This window comes from Colossoma macropomum, unplaced genomic scaffold (genome assembly GCF_904425465.1).
Source record: "Colossoma macropomum unplaced genomic scaffold, Colossoma_macropomum, whole genome shotgun sequence".
NCBI lineage: Eukaryota > Metazoa > Chordata > Actinopteri > Characiformes > Serrasalmidae > Colossoma > Colossoma macropomum.
Window position 1 is genome coordinate 25755209 of NW_023494800.1, and position 20916 is coordinate 25776124.

General features: G+C 39.7%; 1 protein-coding gene across 1 annotated transcript in view; it reads left to right on the top strand.

The window, feature by feature from the left end:
- Positions 1 to 855: 855 nt before the first annotated feature.
- The window catches only part of si:ch73-362m14.4 (wiskott-Aldrich syndrome protein family member 3), a 38522-nt gene continuing 18461 nt past the window's right edge, over positions 856 to 20916 (top strand). Inside the window, exons 1-3 of the mRNA XM_036588798.1 lie at positions 856 to 994; positions 19096 to 19253; positions 20568 to 20702. Coding sequence (XP_036444691.1) covers positions 19121 to 19253; positions 20568 to 20702 — 268 coding nt within the window. The 5' untranslated portion in view covers positions 856 to 994; positions 19096 to 19120. The remainder of the gene's footprint in view (positions 995 to 19095; positions 19254 to 20567; positions 20703 to 20916) is intronic.

Below are 20916 nucleotides of genomic sequence, written 5' to 3' on the forward strand. Positions count from 1 at the left end.
GTCAGAATCTTCGTGAAAACTGCGTGAGTGGGTTCTTCTTAAGAACGGTTGGTGAATGAGGCCTATTGTTATTAGTTGGCCTTCAGTGTTACAGTACGTTAGCTAGCAAGACTGGACAGAAAATCTTGCTTAGGGCCCCAAAAAGTCTGGTTCCAACCTGTTGGTTTCTTATTTCTTATGGGTTTATTTGGGACTTTTTTTTTTACTAATTGGCTAATTTATTCATGAAATCTTGTCAGAGATGAGGAGGCGATGAAGAGGGCTGGCTGTGTGAGAATGTGTGCTGAGAGAAAGCTGCTGTACAGGGATTCTGCCTGATTCTGTCTCTCAGAGCTGTGTGAATGGAGCTGCTTTTCCACTTGAATGGGTTTCTACGATGGACCCCCACCTCCATCCACAAACACTACATCACAATCTCTCTCTCTCACACACACACACACACACACATACACACAAGCAACACATCTGAATCACTCGAGCCCCCTTTTTCCCACACTGGCCACAAGAGGATTCTCACGACCCCAACCACGTCTGACAAGCCCCCCGACACAGGAAACCCTGCCACTCGTATTAAATAAACACGTGTAGCCATTTTAGACTTTCTCGCCCAACTCAGAGGCGTTTTCACTCGGCCATCTCCTCCATGTGTGCCCCTCTTCAGATTCCACCCATGCCGTCCATGATCCGTCGTGGGCTGGGGTGGTGGTCTGTGAATCACGCACTCCGCGCATGCGCCGTGCCGCCGCCGCTGCAGAGCGACGCTGCCAGGGAAACACACACGCACGCGCGCGCACACACACACACGCACACATGTAGACATTTAAGCGTCCAGATTTCAGCAGCCTCCTCATTCACACTCACACGGCTCCGTGATCCGGCCGTCAGCGATGGCTCCCCGCCTCTTTGGTGAGTGCCGGCTGTAGCAGCACCTTCTGCAGGGCAGTCGGGTCAGGGATAATCAGGCTGGACAGAGAGGAGAGCACCACAGCTGAGGGTAAGTGCGTTTTAATGACACGGTAGGGTCGCTGGATGTTATAACTGACACGCGGACTCAGCATGTCGAGCTCCTATTAGCGTGTCTTTCGAGGCGCTGATAGGACTGAGATACGGAGCTGTGCCGTCAGTCCGCTGTGTGAGGGATGACGGTAATGTGAAGACACTCAGCGCGGTGATGTGCTTTACTGTAAGTCTGTTATTCAGCTGGAACTGAAGCTGGTAAAGTGTATGAAATTGGTCAGGGCCCCCAGTACTACACCTGTTCGCCTCCATAGCCTCGTAGCACAGCATGGATGAGTGACGTAATGGTAAGAGCAGCAGCCCAACACGGAGTGTGGAAACATGGCAGGAGCTACACCTCACTGTCAGCTTCACAGTGTGGAGAAGACCACTGAGAAAAAAAAACAAAAGGCTGTCCAGGCTTCCATCACCTGGAGTTCCCTCACAAGGATGGCAGCAAGTCACACCTCAGACTTCTGTCAGTTTTTGTCATTTTCCTCCTTTTTGCCTCATATGTGTACAAAGCCGTTTAGCTTTTAATCCAGTTTTAACAAAAAAGCAGTAAAATTGTAAAATTTAAACATGTTCAGCACAGAATGAATGACTATTATAGGCCTGTGGTGAAAACCATGAGGCTTATTATTTGCCATTTTAACAGCTTAGGAGAGACATTTTCCCCAATAAGTCCAAATGCATATCATGTATATTTATCCATCCTTCATTCTGCCATCAACAGTTGTAAGTGTGTGGCAAGTTGTTTTAGCTTTGAATCCATTTCCATGATGCACTGTTAGAAATAAAGGTTCTGTGCAGGTATATTTTTGTTCATCAAGGTACAAACAATGTAAATGTACCTTCAAAGGTACAACAGTGGTTTTAAGGTCCAACTGTGTGCCTTAAACCATTTTTACTATATTTTTTAAGTTTTAACATGTGCTAAAGCAAATTTCAAACATTTGACTTAAATAAAAAACTTAATTCTTACAAAAATGTAACTCTTAATTTTTATATATACATATATATATATATATATTTACATGTGAGGATCCAGTTTGCACATTAAAACTAGCAAGAAATCAATTCAAATGTAATAATTAGAATTGAAACTATTGCATTTGTAATTTTACTTGTGAAAGTTGTAATAAAAATGTTCCCCCCATTAAAATGAACTGGGAAAACTTTTATAACATTTCATGCTAGAAAAATTTGTATTTTATTGCAAGAATTTGATTCTTTACATGTCAAGTACCATTTCTACTAGTACTAGTAACTTTTTACTTCAAGTTGAGTTTCTGATATAAACTTTGTATTTGTATTAAAAGCTTTTTCCGTGCATATGTTGATAGCAGAATCGAGTGCAGAATCTAATGCATTATATGTATTTGTTCTTGTGAAAGTCTTCCAAGCTGTGTTAAAATGGCAAATAATAATAGGCCTCACGGTGCCGTCTATCATTTGTGATGAAACATTCCTGCATTCGCTCGTAAGTAATAAACCAAATTATTCTATTGATACATTCATATTAGGCTACGGCATCGAAGCCACAAATGCTGTAGGACATCATCAATAATTCATAGTAATACAATGGGTATTCGATCAATCTATATATGAGCAAGGCTCAAAATGGGGCTCCAGAGATCACATTAATCACAGGCATGATTATGAGAAGGCGAAAATGCTGTGTTAGCTCTTTGTGAATTGCTGTGCTTTTTACTTTGAACATTGTGAAATCACAGTGTCATCAATCGAGAACAGCATTAGCAGTGGCATTAATAATGATTGTCCTGCGGGCATCTATAGCATTCACTTTTAGGAGTGGGGAAACTCTGGCATTCGATTATTTTTCCCTTCTTTATTTCATTTGAAATGTGTTTTGCCTGTAATTGCTTGAGTGTAGTTGTTCAAGAGTAGGCCAGAACAGTGTTTCTGAGATACATCTGCTTTTTTAAAACCAGATTAGCAATTATAGTGCCACACTATTGTGTTGGTCTTGTGCAATAAAGAACCTCAACATGCCCTGCGTTTATGTCTTTGGTATTTATTTTAAATAAAGTTTGTTAAAGTAGCAAAACAGCAGTGTCCATGGTAAGAGTGCTTTCACTCTGTCGGCCTCCTCTTGAATCTCCTCGTTTGTTTTGCATGGAATTGATTTGCATGGATCTTAATGAACACTTGAACGAGAAGACTCTGCTTTATGTAAAGTTCATTCATGTTTCCTTTGCTTGTAATTATCTGGTGTCAGGCTGAGGATGGGTTCCTCTTTTGAGTCTTGGCTCGTTCTCATATGTTCCCTGGGAATTTTTGTCCTTGTGACATTAGGGATGGTTCATTAGGGGTTTGGACCTGGATGTGACAGTGAGTACTATGAAAAGAGCTGTACAAATTGAAAACAAGGATTGAGATCAGATTCAAAACAGATGTTTAGGGTCTCGTCTCTTTTCAGGCTTTAAAGGAATCTGGAAAAATATGTCACAAATTAGAGGCGGGCAATATGATGATATTTTATCATTATTGTGATACATTTTACTATCGTGATACACAGTATGCTTTTCTGAGGATGTTGTAGACAGAACACTGAAAATATGTATGTTTCATTAAAAAGAGAACAGAATTAATCCTGTTTAATTGATTTTTACTGCAGTAAATGAAGTCAGATTTTGTGCAGAATTTCTGGTGGCAGTATTTAAATGTGTCGCCTAGTATTTTATTTAGTGTATCGTGAAAATGTCTGTAAGTATCGTGATAAGATATTTTTGCTGTATTGCCCACACCTATAGGCAGTAATTAGAGATGACAGTGATCCGATACCAGATATATTATAAGGCTGATAGCAGCAGAAAATGCTGGATCAGATATCAGAGTGAAGAAAAGTGCTGTAATAAATCTGGCCTGAAATAGAATTCATTCACATTAAAGGAGGTTTCATCCACCTCTTTAAAATAAATTTTGAAAATGCTGATAAATAAACCTGGATGAAAAAGTCAGAGATTAGAAAAAAATGGTGCAAATTAATGTTATGTGCTTGAAAGGTTGGGTTATTGGTAAAGAAGAAACATTGATTGACACATAACTGATGCCACTGTAGGAACAAAAGTCACATGTTTTTGCCCCATCTGAGAATAACAAACATAGAGACTGATGAAAATCATCAATCATTAAATCATCTGACGCTCCCAATAATTCAGTGGCTGATGGCAAAGTGAGACTCTCATTTTTGCGCATAACTGTAGTTGATGGAAACAAGATTCATTCATATTTACTTTTATCAACTTCAGATTTAAATGGAAACCTCGCTATTGTGTGATGTCATGTTGTTAGCCATGTCTTTCGTCTTAAAAAAGCAGACTGTTTGAGTAGTTTGAGCATAATAGCCTACTTTTAGGTCCTCATCTTAAAGCTGCACTATGCAAGTTTGGTGGATTTGGAGACCTCTGTGGTGGAAATGTGTAACTGCATGCAACATGTGGAAAAACATTGTAACGTTGATTGGGCTTTGGAACCCTTCCCTGAGTGGATGAATCTGATGATTGCGAGTGTGTTGAAAGAGCTTTCAAAGAAAGAGAAACTTGGTGAAGGACGGGTTGTCTGAGAATGTAGGTGAATTATTTAATATTATAATGTTGATTTTGCATTTGGAACTTAAACATTGAGCTAGACCTTCTTTCTGAGCCTGTGCGTGTGATGTTAACATGTAGACGTGGGACGTGGTCTGAAAAACTCCAGCAAACCTGCCCGATGAACTCACAGCAGCACACGGACACTATATTTCATACTTCTTTTAACCTTCTTAAACAAAAAAACTTACATAGTGCAGCTTTAAGTGCAGTGCTTTAATGAAAAATATCTCATTTTGAACAGTCATTTTAAGAATGAATTATCAATATTGGTATTGACCAAAATATTCAAGATTTTAATGTTGGTATCAGTGTCGGAAAAGAAAACGTGGTATTGTGCCATCACTATTAGCACTTACTGAGTTAATGCTAACAAAGTTAGTTTAGCATCATGCTAACTGTTCCCCTGTAACTTTCACTCCTTGTTAGCATCGTTAGCATATTTGGGTGAAACACTCCTTTAACCCACACCCAAAATCTCCAGAGCGGATTTGCTTTCTAGAAGAAAAACAACATTCAGATAAAAGAATGACACCCACTGTCTCTTGGGAAACACGCTGCCTTTGCTTGTGTGTCGTTTCATTGTTGGATGGAGTTTTTAAATAGCAGCCGAAGCCGCAGCTCGGCCTCTCACAAATGCCATGAATCTTGTAAGCTCATTTGCTTTGCTTTTGATGCTTATTTTTATCAGAATGCAGCACTAGCTTCCTCCACTGAAGGGAAATGCCTCTGACTCAAATTCCCCCAGTAGCCTCGGAAGAGGAAGGACAGCACGCAACTCAATTCAGTGGTCTAATGCACATTCCGGGATCCACGGCCGTGAAGAGATTATATAAACGCGCCTCTTTGTCATCGAGCCTGGCATGTCATGCCACCACGGTGGCTGAGGCGTTGCCATGGTTTCCCCATTAATCAGTACAGTGCTTCAGACTGTGGAGGCTGAGTGGCTGCTGTACTGTCTGCAAGTTTCAGTCCAAACTTAATGCTGTAAACCTGATGCACTAGACTATACACTATACAATTAAATAACTGTTATAGGAAAAAAATGTTAATTGGGATAGAACCTACGTTTTGAAGAGATCCCTTAAACTTTAAAAAGCTTTTTGACACTCACACATCTCATTTGCAAAAATGTGTCTTTAAAGAAGCATCTATTGAAAGGTTCTTTAGGGAACCAAAAGTGGTTCTTCTTTCGGAAAGAAACTTTATTTTTAAGTCTGTATCTGCTGAACTGGTGCAAGAAGATTCTACTAAAACCCTGTGTGCTGTTTGAGAGATGACGTCACTCAATTATGCTCACCTTTCACCATTCACACATTTGAAATGCACATCATTAACCTGAGTGTGGGGTGATGCTTTCAGACGATTTACTTTTTAAGGTAAGACACTACAGGCAGAAATGAGTATTTCAGTCAGAATTATTTATCCCATTTATGACAAAAAAGTCTTATAAGGACAGAACCATAAGGACTTTGGCCACAGAATTTTTTTCTGTTTGCCAAAAGTGCTCAACTCTGGTGTCAGGCTATTTTGTGGCCTTTTTTTAAATAACCATTATGTTTGACATCTCTAATGTTACTCAGTCAGAATTTGGGGGAAAAAAACAAGGAAAAAATCCCAAAATAACAATAATTTCTACTGTAAGCAGCTTTTAAAAAAGTAACCGGGTGAACTTGAAATTTTGAGTTCATTTGTAGTATTAAATTAACAAATATAAAACTAATTATTCTTCTGTTAACTTAATAATACAAGTTCAGTGAACCCAACACTTTAAGTTTGTCTGTTTACTTACTTATTTTTTTACAGTGTCTCTCAAAAATCTCACATCCTTCAGTTACCCATGTCATTGCGATTTCACCCGAATGAGGTACAGGTACCTTACCTTTTCATTCCATCTCCATGTAGTTTTCATCTCATTTCATCTCATACTTTTTTTAGTCTTTGGTCCAAAAGTTGTTTATTTTTATTTTTTTTGGAAATTTGACATTTTCATGTTAGTGTGTTTGATGTAGGAAAGAAAAACAGAACATGAGGACTTAAGGAAAAAATCAATTGTTCTAGAGTGGCTTCCAACTGAAATGTACTGAGTTGTCGCAGACAGCACACAGTCTGTGTGTGTGTGTGAGGTGGTAATTAAAATGTTGATGGTGATTTATTGAGATATATACTATATGAAAAATAATCAAATTCAGATGAACATTAATTTTTAATGACACATGTAAAAAGTAACCCTTTTAGACTAAAAAGTGCAGTAAGAAAATTTGACCAATTGGATTTCATTTTCAGATTTGTGCTCAGTGAAGCTGTAACAACTGTAGTAAAGGAAATTTTAAAAATCCAGTATGGGCATAAAATGGGTTATTTTGTATTAAAAAAGCACAGTGAGTCCACCGATTTTGTTACATGATGTTTTTATCAAGATTAATTAAGTATTGATTGTTGTATTCTTTCATACAGAAGAACGTGATTGGGGGTGTAGTAGTGGGTGGTGTACTGGTTGATCTGATTTACTGGTCAAAATTCATCTTCAGGTATGAGTTTTGTCATTACTGTTGCACTAGTGTACCACACATAAACACAGATAAGCAATGTACAACCAGCGCAAACCATGCTAACAGTTTCCCAGTTAGCTGAATTGCTTAGTCATGAATGTTTCAGTTGCATTTCAAATGAAAATGAAAATGCAGCAGTCTCTCGATCTCCCGCTGTCCAGTCCATTGCATCTGAAGTAGTCCACTTTGTTTTCGAGGCAGCAGACATAAAGGAACGGTTGTTTTTTGGGGGTTAGCCTTAGCCTAACGTGGGCACCAACGTGACTCTCGCGCTTCCTCTCGTACCACCCGAGAAGCCACCTGACTTGGTTACCTGCATCAGACGAAGACTTGGTCTCATAGTACTAAGAATGGATGAATGTATGAGACAAATGTTTTGAGAAATTTGACAAAGCTAAAATTGGCTTCTTGTTCGAATTTCCCGTTCCACCTTAAATGGTACAGCAATTACATACAGGTTTCTGTACAGGTGCCAGTGGAAATTAAGATTTTCGGGCCCATGGCGCCACACTCTTAAAAAAGGTGCCTTAAGGGTTCTTTAGTAAACAAAATGGTTCTACATATAACCAAGAACACTCAAAGAACCCTATGCATAATGAAAGCATTCTTCAGATTGATGGAGAATGTGCTGTAGATGGTTCTATATAGAACTTAGTTCTGTATAGCACCCAAAAGGGTTCTTCTATTGTTACGGTGTCAAATTTGTAACAATAGAAGAACTCTTTTGGGTGCTATGTAGAACCATTTTCAAAAGGCACATTCATGCACATTTTCCATCAATCTGAAGAACGCTTTAATGATACAAAGGGTTCTTTGAGTGTTTGTGGTTCTGTATAGAACCACTTTGTTTACTAAAGAACCCTTGAATCACCATCTTTTGTAGCGTTAAAAAGCAATATTGACCTAGGTTTATCTATATATTGTTCAGATTTATTTTTGCTATTTTGCACAATTAAAATATTTCAGATTAACATTGGTTGTTAAAAATTATTGTGATTAAAAAGTGAAGAGACGTTCCAGAATAATAATCCACTGTTAACCTACAAAAATGGGTTACTTAAGCATCTTGCACATTTGCACTCATGCCACTTTTAGCCAAATTGTTCACAGTAGATGCTCAAAAGAAAGTTTACATTTTCATTCATGGCAGAGATCTGTAGGTTGCGTGTATAAAAAGAAATCGTACTCAAATATTTTTAAGGTTATCTAGCAAAAACCAAAATGTGTTATGTTGTGATCTGTGCTCTCCTACTATAAAACTAATGTGAAAGTAATCTGGATGCTAATTCTGCATTGTAGTGGTAAAAAGTAACACATTCTATTACTGTTCTTTTATCATTTTCCTATTCTTAGCCATCGTTAACTCCACTGCTCTCGAAAATGAAGGAAAATTTCTTCCTACTGCATTACTTTACTTCCAGTACACACAGTTATGCTTCCAGACAGCATCTGCAATGACAACAAAGCACTAATTTTGGTCACAAGCTCCGCCCATCATAAATTGAGAGCATTGTTAAGTTAAAATAATTAAATAAATAATGTCCAGAGTGAATTAGTCCAGACTTCTGTTCTTCTGTATGTTCTTAATTCTCAACTAATATATCAAATAGGCGAACTGAGAGCAGTCTAGACGTCTATGCTGTGCTATGTGTCAAACTGAATGTAGCAAACAAGTGGAGAAGTAGCAACTGTGACTCAGCCATGGTTTGTTTCCAGGTCAGAGTCTCTTGCTTAAGCAGTAAGTAGGCTTGTTACCCAACTCAGTCCATTTTCACTTTACCTTCACCCATTTCATTTCAGATTTCCTCGTACAATTTGTGTGGACGTGTGACTTATAACCTAGAAAACCTAGATGTCACAGTGCAGATGGAAATAGCTTAGAACTGGAGGAGTGAATCATTTAGGCCATAGTTCATTGCCTCACTGGCCGTCCCTCATGATCTGGTAGCATGACCAGATCTAGCATTTGGGCAACCTGAGTGACTGCCCAGGGCCACCCAGTTCCTGGGGACACATAACGTTAGATTAGTTCTGTTTGGATATTTTATGAAGAATAAACAGGACAAGCCTCCAGCAGACCTGAGGAAGCAAATGTATTGGAGCACTGCAAAGAATAGGCCATGTTTTGATTGGGATCTTTATCCTGTTTATGTTGGGCCAGTTGGATTAAAAAAAGGTATTAAAGCCCCATCTACTCATTTTCATGATTTTCTAAATACTAACTTTAACTATTAATGTTTTTTGTGGTGGTTTCACTATAAACTGATAGAGAAAAAATGCTGTTGGTGACATCCTGTGTACATAACAATAATGTGTGGCCACGACTTAAGTAAGGTGTAGGAATGAGATCCTAATGTGTGGCATAGCTCATCACTTAGTAAGGCGTGAGAATGAGATCATGAAGCCTTGACTTGACTGATCATGAAGCCTGAGGTTAATAAGGCATCTCGCTCCCATGCCTTACTAAGTCATGGCCATGCATTAGGATCTTGTTCCCACGCATTAATACAGCGAGGCCACGCATTATTTTTATTTACACGGGATGTCACCAGCAGGGCTCCGTAGTTGAGTTTTTAAATGACTTTTTCTGCCGCTTTGAGTTGGATGGGACTTGATCTGGCACAGATGACCTCAGATCTGCCAAACTGCCAATCAGAGTTAGCAATATGTATACGTCTGCTACTCACATTCCTCTCTCTCTCACAATGTGGCTGCTCTCCCAGCCAAAACCCCCTGCACATAAGTTATTTAAGCTTTTCTAAGTTTAACAGTGCTTCTTATGAAGGCTTATTACACCACTGTTCGTAGCATAGCTAGAAGCTGCTTCCTACTTGCGTTAGCCACCTGTTGCAGGATCATACTGAAGCAATTAACACACACCTTCTAAGCCGCATATCCTTCTGGGTCGCGGGGGGAGCTGGAGCCTATCCCAGCAGTCACTGGGGGGGAAGGCAGGATATACCCTGGACAGGTCACCAGTCCATCACAGGGCAGACAGACAGACATATACATTCACACACACACTTTAGCATGTCCAGTTAGCCTGACTGCATGTCTTTGGACTGTGGGAGGAAACCCATGCAGACACAGGGAGAACATGCAAACTCCACACAAAAGGACTCTGATCCTCAGGCCGGGAAATCGAACCCAGGCCCTTCTTGCTGTGAGGCGACAGCGCTACACACTGCACCGCCCTGTAAGCAATTATAGCGATGCACCAAAGGAATAAAAAGCTAAATTGTTAGCTAACCCCCTCTACCATCAAGACCCACAGTGTTTTCTCACACTTGTACTTTACAGGCTTGGGGCACAATAATGCACATGAGAAATTTCTCCACAGTGTCCGCAGATACACCTGTGCTGACTCATAACAGGAGCTTGACCAACCTCAGTTTCAAGAGCACAGTCCAGCCACAGCTTTTTTAAACACCTATGTTGTTTGTCAGTACATTAAGCTCTTGGCTCAATATTTTAGTGATGTATTTGGTTTAATACTCGCACCATAACTCTACTGCCCAGGGGCACCAGAAGATCTTAATCTGGCCCTCTCTGGGGGTAGGGTGGAGACGTGTGCATGAAGTATAAAAGACTTTTTTTCATTAAAAGTTTGATTCAGCCTGTGTGAAATACTCCACCACCCAGTGATTATTAATATACTCATCGAGATCATTAGGCCACAATCTATAGGGCAAAGTGATATAAGCCTCCCAGCAAGGCCAAAGTAGCAAGAGTAGGTAAAAAGAAGTATTCCTTGGTGTTTCTCAATACCAGGAACGTTGCTGGGAAGATATTTCACAAGAACAAATTCACAAGAACATGAGTACTGAGATTACTCATGTAAGAAATTGAGACGTTATAGCTAACCAGCGCCTTCTCCAGAAGAAGGTCAAAACAGACTTTCATATCAGCAAATATTTCAAATGAGCACAGATTCAGTAGCTATATTTTGTTTTTTCTTCTCACAGGCATATTGCTGTTGGAAGAAAACCTCCAAAATGAGAATGAAAAAATCTTAATTTGTAATGACTTTTTCCAAGTCATTTTTATGCCATGTATTGTGAAATAACACACTGTAAAGGGAAGCTGGTGTTTCCACATTATATAAAAAAAACACAAAAAGGCAAAAATGGAGACACAAGGTTTTGTACCAACAGTGCCAATATTTAAAAGCACTGTTAAGTTAAAATAACAGGATTACAAACTACACCTGTGGGTCCAATCTGCCTCCTCCATCATAATAATGTAATAATAATACAGGGCATTCTAGGACTTTCAATTCATTTTCATTGGAAATTGTGTCTCCAGTAATAAATTTCCATCTACATAACTACACAGAGTTGACTACTGTGACATCACAGGCAAACAAACTACATACTCAACACGCTCAGTAATGTAGCAGTACAGCGACAGCTAACTGACCGGCAAACATGTGGCAACTAACTTAAAGCGACAAACACCAGCATTTTAGAATGTACTTTAAATGTTGAAGTATTCATGATAATTTGCGTTTTTCTGTTATTTGTAATACAAATGTCTCTCAAATGTCACTGGATTCTCTGAATTATAAAGTTGTTACATACAAGCTGTTGCTTCAAGCAGGCTAACATTATTGAGCAAGCCATTATTGACACTGCATGAAAATAAGGCTACTATATTTCAGCGCTATTCAACACCAGCTACTCAAACTAGATTCTGTATTGGAGTGGCTGTATTTAGTTGGATCTACTTAATTTAAATGTGTGGAACTTGCTGACGGGCGGCACGGTGGTGCAGTGGGTAGCACTGTCGCCTCACAGCAAGAAGGGCTTGGGTTCGTTTCCCGGCTGGGTGACCAGGGTCATTTCTGTGTGGAGTTTGCATGTTCTCCCCGTGTCTGCGTGGGTTTCCTCCGGGTACTCTGGTTTCCTCCCACAGTCCAAAAACATGCAGTCAGGCTGATTGGACATGCTAAATTGCCCCTAGGTGTGAGTGAGTGTGTGAATATGTATGTCTGTCTGTCTGCCCTGCGATGGACTGGCGACCCGTCCAGGGTGTATCCTGCCTTCCGCCCAATGACAGCTGGGATAGGCTCCAGCGACCCAGAAGGATAAGCGGTTTAGATGATGGATGGATGGATGGAACTTGCTGACATATTTTTCTTAGGTTTGGTTAAATTAATTAAAATAACTTTAAGCAAAAAAAAGAATTTAAATTAAATTAACTTGAATCGTTTAAAATGGTTTAATTTGTTGACGACTGAGGTAAGAGGTATGCTAATGCTAACTTTCTTGTATTTAATAGCCAACAGCTCAATGGCTAGGCTAGCACTCGGAATTGGTTGACACCAATTCATAAAAATTGTGAATTCTGTCAAATCAGTGAGGGAGAAGGACACAATGCTACGTTAAAGAATACTGCATAACACCACAAACATCATATTCTAGTTTTAATGCCCCTTTTTAAGATCGTGTGGGGGATTCCCTTTGAAGAAATGATGAGGGCACGTTGAAAACAGGATTGAAACAGTTGTAATGCCAACCAGTCAGCACTCAGTAGCAGTAATGCCAACCAGTCAGCACTTAGTAACAGTAATGCCAACCAGTCAGCACTTAGTAGCTGTAATGCCAACCAGTCAGCACTTAGTAGCTGTAATGCCAACCAGTCAGCACTCAGTAGCTGTAATGCCAACCAGTCAGCACTTAGTAGCTGTAATGCCAACCAGTCAGCACTTAGTAGCTGTAATGCCCACCAGTCAGCACTCAGTAGCAGTAATGCCAACCAGTCAGCACTTAGTAGCTGTAATGCCAACCAGTCAGCACTCAGTAGCAGTAATGCCAACCAGTCAGCACTCAGTAGCAGTAATGCCAACCAGTCAGCACTTAGTAGCTGTAATGCCCACCAGTCAGCACTTAGTAGCTGTAATGCCAACCAGTCAGCACTCAGTAGCAGTAATGCCAAACAGTCAGAACTTAGTAGCTGTAATGCCCACCAGTCAGCACTTAGTAGCAGTAATGCCAACCAGTCAGCACTCAGTAGCTGTAATGCCCACCAGTCAGCACTTAGTAGCAGTAATGCCAACCAGTCAGCACTCAGTAACATCCTTTTGCCAAAAATCCGTTTGCTGTAAGGATATGTATTTTAACTGTTTAGCTCCGTTCACCCCCATTCGCTGAGGACTCGCTTGTGGGCGCCCTCTGGCGTTTTTTATAGTGATGTTTCTGATATAATGAGAGAAATAGGAAGTGGCCACACACCCTTTAAACCATCTCAGTCGCCGTCACGGATTCTGTTCTCTAGGTATGATCTGGATAGACTAATGTAGGGTTTAGTGATTAGGGGACCATTTCGAACACGGCACTGCTTTTCTCGTTCCTGAGATCGTTGTTAAGGATCGTTGCTAGGCTCCCCCATCCCCAAACCGCAACCATGGCAACGAAGGAAGTCGCGCTCGAGGCTGTTTCCGCGCGGCTGTTGCGCTGCTCTTCTCCTACAGCTGCGGAAAGAGCAGAAACAGGAGCGCGCAGCCTCGGGGAGCCGCGCGGCCTACATTCAGATACTGAGAGAGGCGAGCAGAGCCTTCCGCGCGCTGACGAGTGAAGCGGTCAGTGCTAATGTAACGCTAACTGAAGGCGGCTCAGGGTGTCGCTGTGTTCAGAGTGAAGGCGGCGGTAGTTTGAGCCGCTTTACCTCCGCGGTGCTGCGCTAGCAGAGTGGGCAGCCGAGCATGAGGGAAGACCCGGGGCGGTTACCATGGTGATGGCCTCCAGACTGCAGGCCTGGCGGGGGGAGGTGTGTGTGTGTGTGTGTGTGTGTGTGTGTGTGCGTGCGCGCTAGTCTTGCTATCCTTGTGAGCACTACGTGTCCTCACAATGACAGGACAACATGACATTTTTGCACAAGTGAGGACATTTTACTGGTTCTTTCTTGAGCACATATTGTTTTCAGCACAAATTACATTTTTTGGAGAAACTAAAAGAGCAGAAAAATAGCCTTTTGGATACTGAGGTTAAGGTCAGGGTTTAGGTGTTAGTGCAGTACTATGTGGCTACAGTGATACAAAATCAATAGAAATCAATTGAAGTCCTCACTTGTAATGTAAGACAAATGCGTGTGTGTGTGTGTGTGTGTGTGTGTGTGTGTGTGAGTGATGTGCCTTTCCTGCCCATATATATATTTTTTATTTTACAGCAATGATTTCAGATTGATTTTTTATATGTCCAAAACAAGTGCTTTTCTCCAGATATCAGCTGTCATTTTTACAGAAGCAATGTAGTCATTTACAAAAAAATAAGTTTGCTTGTGCATAATGCAGGGATTTATTTTTCCGTGTTCATTTACACATTCATTGATGTTTTTGTTATGAGCCCATAAGGAATGGTCATTTGATTAAATACACGTATTTCCAAAGTCCTGTGTCATTCATAATCAAATAATTAATACAATAAATGTCATATCAAGTTAAGTCAGGTGATATTTTTGTATAATACTTTACAAAACTCAGGGACCATCCATAATTTACTTAATTTTCAGTACACATTATTTAATTTTCAGGAGACAGTCCACTTGCATAAGGAAGGAGAAAGTCAAAGAAAAATAAGTGAAAAAAAGGAGCTCAGAAACAATTAAAAGTTTCAGAAAAAATGGGACTCTCAACAACTAAGACCTAGTAGACCACCAAAACTGTCACCATCAGATAACAGTACTTAAAGCTTTCATCTTTGAGAAAATCAAGCTACACTCTTGCTTCAGATCTGTAAAAATCCACAGTTTCTGTCCATCCTTCCACTGAGAGAAGACAGCTCAACATTATGGGTCTGAAAGCTTGTGTAGCTGTCAAAAAGGCATTACTGAGAACAGAAAATAGACATAAAACAAGAACATTTGGAAATTACAAATAAAGAAGCTGCTGGTGTTCTCAGAACAACGGACTGTCCATCCCAGAGTCTAGACCTCGACAGCACTTAATGCGTTTGGATTTAACTTTAATTACGACAAGCAGAAAATGCAACCAACTTCTAAGACTGAACTTAAAACTTGAACTTGAATGGAAGAATGGTAGCTGAAATAAAGGCAAAGAATGGACACACTGAAAGCGGTATTTAATTGTTGAGGCTTCTGTGCAATTTTCTGTTAAAATATGCTTTCTGTTTTTTTCCTGATGCTCAAAAATGAATGACTTCTACTCAGTTGCCATTTTCACAGGGAAAAAAACAAATGAAGGGTGACTTTTGCAGAGCACTACATATAAACAGCACATTCAAAATAACAGATGTTGTTCAAAATGCTGTACAATCCAGTCAGAATAATCAAATCAGAATTCCACTATCTAGTGCAAAACAGAACAGGATGGGTTCCTCTTTTGAGTCTTGGTTCCTCTCAGTGTTTCTGACTCACACTTAGGACGTTTTTCCTCCCACTGTCACCCTCAGCTAACTCATTAAGGGTCTGAACCAGGAGCATTGTAAAAGGTGCTATACAAATATAACTTAATTAAATGAAGTCCATTCGAATGGAATACAGAATTAACTAGAACTATCCAAGGGTGAATAACGAAATTATGTTTCCCCCAATGAGATTGTCTTTGTCATCAGCACTCATTCCAGGACCCAACTCAGGCAGCTGCTTTATATGAATGGAAAAAATTATAAATAGATTTTTTGGGGTTATTTCCATCACAGTGCTCAGAGATGCTTAAGAAAGGAGCATAAAACATTTAGCATAAAACAACTAAGAGCATCATCTTAAGTGGCCATGAGTTACCAGTGCATCCAGCCATCTGTTCTTCACTGTTATTACTTAAGAGTAATTCAGTCAGTTTGCATTGTTACTGAATATTAAGCTTAGGAATATAATAAGCCTGGGACTGTAAGGGCTTTGAAGTCTTTCTGTACATCCTCTTGTGAATCAGTCACCATCATGTGCACATTCTCCCTGTGACTGTTCATAACCACAGCTACAAAACGAACAATATTCAGAAATATTTTATGAATTGATTACTCAGTAATTATTGGTGTAAATTGTGGCTAAATTGGAAAACAGTCTTCTTGTAAAAGTACTTCAGCTCAAACGGGGCTTTATTGTGACGTAATTCCAGTATAAAAAAAAAGTAATAATTTTAACTACATTGCAAATTGTATTTCCTCTAAAAAGTATGCGTAGTTGGTGGTTCAGCTAACAAACTGGCCCCTACTATTGTGTGATTGCAAGTTTGATCCCCCCTGGTGCCACAGCTGTCCGTGGCTCAAAGTCCAAGATGTCATAATTGGCCTCCCCAATGTGTTAGCTGACATGGCAGAATTGGTAGTTAGTGTTCTCCTCCAAGCGTGTTGAGCTGTTCTATGATGTTGCATTTGGCAGTTTGAAACATTGCAATGGTTGAATTTGCATGTGCTTCCAGCTTGGTAGCATTGTGTGATGGGGAGACCTAGCAAGCGGGTGGAATTGGACGCAAGTAAAATTGTGGAGATGAGTAGGTGAAAAAATGTAGTATCTGTAGCCTCCAGAATTATGTAGATGTGCATTTTTAAACCACAGAATATGCTTTAGATGTTCACTTTTGGCAAGTATAGTCTGTTAAAATGAGCACAATCTTATATGCCTTGCTATTTATAGGATGCTACTTGCATTTCTATTTTTAACCCAGACACATAAAAAAGTAAAAAGAATGTTATATTGTACCGAGGGAAAGGAACGTGTGTGTCTTTGAAACCCGTAGTGGCCTGTTGTGTAAAGAATGCCAGGTTGCATTTAGGTCAGGCAGGGAAAGCAAAAGGCTAAATGGTCAGTACCCATTAGCCTGACAGGACAAGCGTACATGACCACAGAGATACACAAATGCAGAATACGGACACACAGTGTGCCTCAGGGTGTGATTGGCCTTGAGTTCATCTCAAGACTTCATCGACACTTCTTTATCCACAGGAGGCTTGTGAGTGCTCACTGGCTCCTTCTCGACATCATTATAATCATGCATGAATGATACTATTGTTATGTCTGCTATCAACAGGACTCTCATTTCAACAGCATAGTCTTTTTTCTTGGCTCTCTCCAGTGCTGTGGTTTCTACTTACTGGAAATGAATCAGCAGTTTACAGAGCAGTTGGTTTGTCCGAATTCTCTGAATTTCATGTATATATGGACAAATGTGTCATAATTCCAAGACATGCAAAACAGAATCAAAGGCCAGTTTCTTAGACTGTAATTAGGCCTAAGCCTATACTAAAAAGAATTTCCTATAATGATTCACCATTGGCCGTTCAGTTTAGTCTAAGACTCGGCTTAATCCATGTCTGGGAAACATGTTTTAGGAATGGTTTTCTGATCACTTAGTGTTTCCAAGACTTGGCTTAATCTGTAATCAGAGACATTCTCTGATTTGATAGTTAGTCTTTCTTCAACTCGTGCACCACCACTTTGATAGATTCCACACTTTTGCAGTGGCCTACATGCTTAAAAAAGGTAAAACATGAAGAACCACTTTGGTATCCTAAAGAACTGTGTTGGAAAAGGAGAATTTTGGGGGGTGAAGAACATTTTAAAAATTCACATAATGTAAAGTTTAAGGGTTGTTCCTAAAACCTTCATGTGACGGTTCATTAAACTTTAAAAAGTTGTTCCCACTTCCACACCTCATTTAAAAAGTAGATTTTTTAAAAACGATCCATTGAAAGTTTTTCTTTTTCTGCAATCAAAAGTGGCGTTTTTATTTAGTAGGAGAGTCCTGGACTCTCCTACTGGACTACTGGCTTTTGTCAGTGTACTGTTCAACGTGTGCACATATAAAACTCACTTTGAGCAAATGTGGGTATGAAAACCCGTTACCATGACAGCCCGCACAGCAGAAGGCAATGCTGCTTGCTGCTATAGCAACAAGAATTGCAGAGGAGGAGGTTCATATGAGCCATATTGGTTTGGGTAAATATCACACTTTAGATGTCTGCCTGCCAAATGTATTGGAGCACTCTGTTGTTTTGCAGGTGTCAATGAAAGGCGCTATGATCTTAAAGCAGTAGTTCATGAAAAAATGCGTTTTCCCCTTAGTCCAGAGGTTATCGGTCAGCTAAGACATATTTCTTTAGTTTTGCACTCAAGGCCACCAGGCACTATGAGGCTAATATAGCTCACAAGTAATAGAGGCATCATTTCTCATCATGCATGCTTAAATCATCACACACTTCAAACCGAATCAGGTTGTTAAGTAATCTTAAATAGATGCTAAATGACATGTGCTGCTATCATCTATAAAATGGAGTGTGGACAAAATCCTAACTTCTAGATTGTTGAGATTCTAGATTGTTTTCCACTTTTATCCATTTTTACAGATAAGAGGTTGTCATACATCAGAAGCCACATAAGCAAATCTATTTGAGATTACTTCAAGCCTGAAATACCAATTTAAAAGTCAGAGATGTTGGGTGGGAGTTTTTTGGACCATGTCGTACATCTTTATGTACTGATGTCACACGCAAAAAGAAGGTCTGATATTTAGGTCTGAAATGCAAAAGCAACATTGTACTGATGAAGATGTGAGGATAATGTTTCACTTACATCCTTGGAAGACACGTCCTTTGCTAGATTTTGACTTGAGTTCTCTTTGAACTCTTTTCCAACCCACTCACAATCATCAGATTCATCCACTCGGGGAAGGGGTACGAAGCACTGACGCATGCAGTTACATATTTCCACCAGAGAGGTCTCCAAATCCCCAAAACTTACATAGTGTAGATTAATTACTCCATGCAATTTGAAGCAAGTGTGTGATGCCTTAGGCATGTAGTTTTTAGCACAATACTTATATATCAGTGCAAAACTAAAGAAGCAAACTTCAGAAATCAAACATATCTTGGGAACAGTTCATTAGATTTTTCTTTGAACAATGACTTTAATACCTCAAAGAGTCAAGGAGGTTTTCTGTTGTTAAACTTTGTGTTAATGCACCTCCACTCTCCCCACAGCGTGTGTGTGTAGTCCAGGACAGTCATGCCGCTGGTGAAGCGGAGTATCGAGCCCAGGCACCTCTGCCGGGGGGCGCTGCCTGAGGGGGTGACCAGTGAGCTGGAGTGTGTGACCAACAGTACTTTGGCTGCCATCATCAAACAGCTGGGAGGACTCAGTAAGTGCAGTTTTACACCTACTGCATTGTTGAACAGCACCTACACACATAAAAATGATGGTTCCTGAAGGGTGCTTTAGTAAAGAAAATGGTTTCATACAGAACCATGAAAATTCAGAACCCTTTACATGATTAAAGGGTTCTTTGCACCACGAAAGTGTTCTTCAGATTGATGGACAATATGCCGTAGACGGTTCTTTATAGAACTTTTTTGAAAAGGGTTCTATAAAAAAAGGGTTATAAAGGGTTATTCTATTGTAACAAGCCTGACATCGTAACAGTAGAAGAATCCTTTTTGGGTTCACATTCTCCACATTCTCCATCAATCTGAAGAACCATTTCCCAGTGCAAAGAACCCATGTGAGCGTTCTTTGAATTCTGTATAGAACCATTTTCTTTACTAAAGCACCTTTTCATTTTAAGTGTGTACAGAGTATCTTACAGTGATAATCTGCAAGTCATTCATGTTCACAATGGAGGTGTTTACAGTGTTGCACAGTGAGGCAAAACTCTGAGCCACCTAACGGATTAGAGTTTGGATATACAGTCATATGCAGTTTGAACACCCCTGGTCAAATGACATGTTTTGTTAATTTTCTAAGTGAAAATAAGTAACACATCCTCTGCAGAGAATACACTTCTGAATATTTTAATGAAATTGCCAAATTTAGCATATTGGAAAAAATAATAAAACATAAAACGTGGCCTGTGCAAAAGTCAAGGCACATTTTATATGTTTAAATATTTCATTTAGTGTCACACTCAGCAAATAAATAGAAATTGGGCACTATAATTGGCAGAAAAATGTCTTATTTAAGTTTGTTCCCTATAGAGAATGTGCTAACTTAATTTCTCTTAGAAAATCAACAAAACATGTAATTTAACTCAAACTGTTGCATATGACTATAAGTTGATGTTAGTTGTGACAGGGAGAGTTTGCATAGAGAGGTGTGTAAAAATGCAGGTGATTCAGCTATATCAGATTTGAAATGAAATCTCAAACAGAGACTAGATGACATGATGTTTATAATACATTATAAGAATATTAACAAGGTTTGTACTAAATTTTGACCCATTCAAATTCTCTGCCTATTTTCAAACATAAGAAAAGACACTTTGGTGCATCGTTTTTAATGAAATTGCAGTTATATTCCACTACTAGTTACTCTAGTCACATTTGTGTATTAAATGAAGTTTTTAAAAACAAATTTCAAAATAATGTCTATTAATCTAATTAGATTAGTGAAATTTACTGAAGGTGTGTGTGTGTGTGTGTGTGTGTGTGTGTGTGTGTGTGTGTGTGTGTGTGTGCAGGTAGACATGCAGAGGACATCTTTGGGGAGCTGTTCAACGAAGCTAACAGCTTCTATATGCGTATGAACAGCTTACAGGAGAAAGTGGACCTGCTGGCGGTCAAGGTTACACAACTGGACTCCACTGTCGAAGAGGGTAAGCATGTATGCGTGTGGTTGTGTGTGTTAGACACCTGTAAGTTAACACATCTTCCACAGAGAACAAACTTAAATATGGCATTTCTTTGCTGATTATAGTGTATAATTTCTATTTATTTGCTGAGCTGAACATTTTGACAGACAGACAGGCAGATAGATAGATAAATAGATGGATGGATGGATGGATGGATGGATGGATAGATGTCCATGAA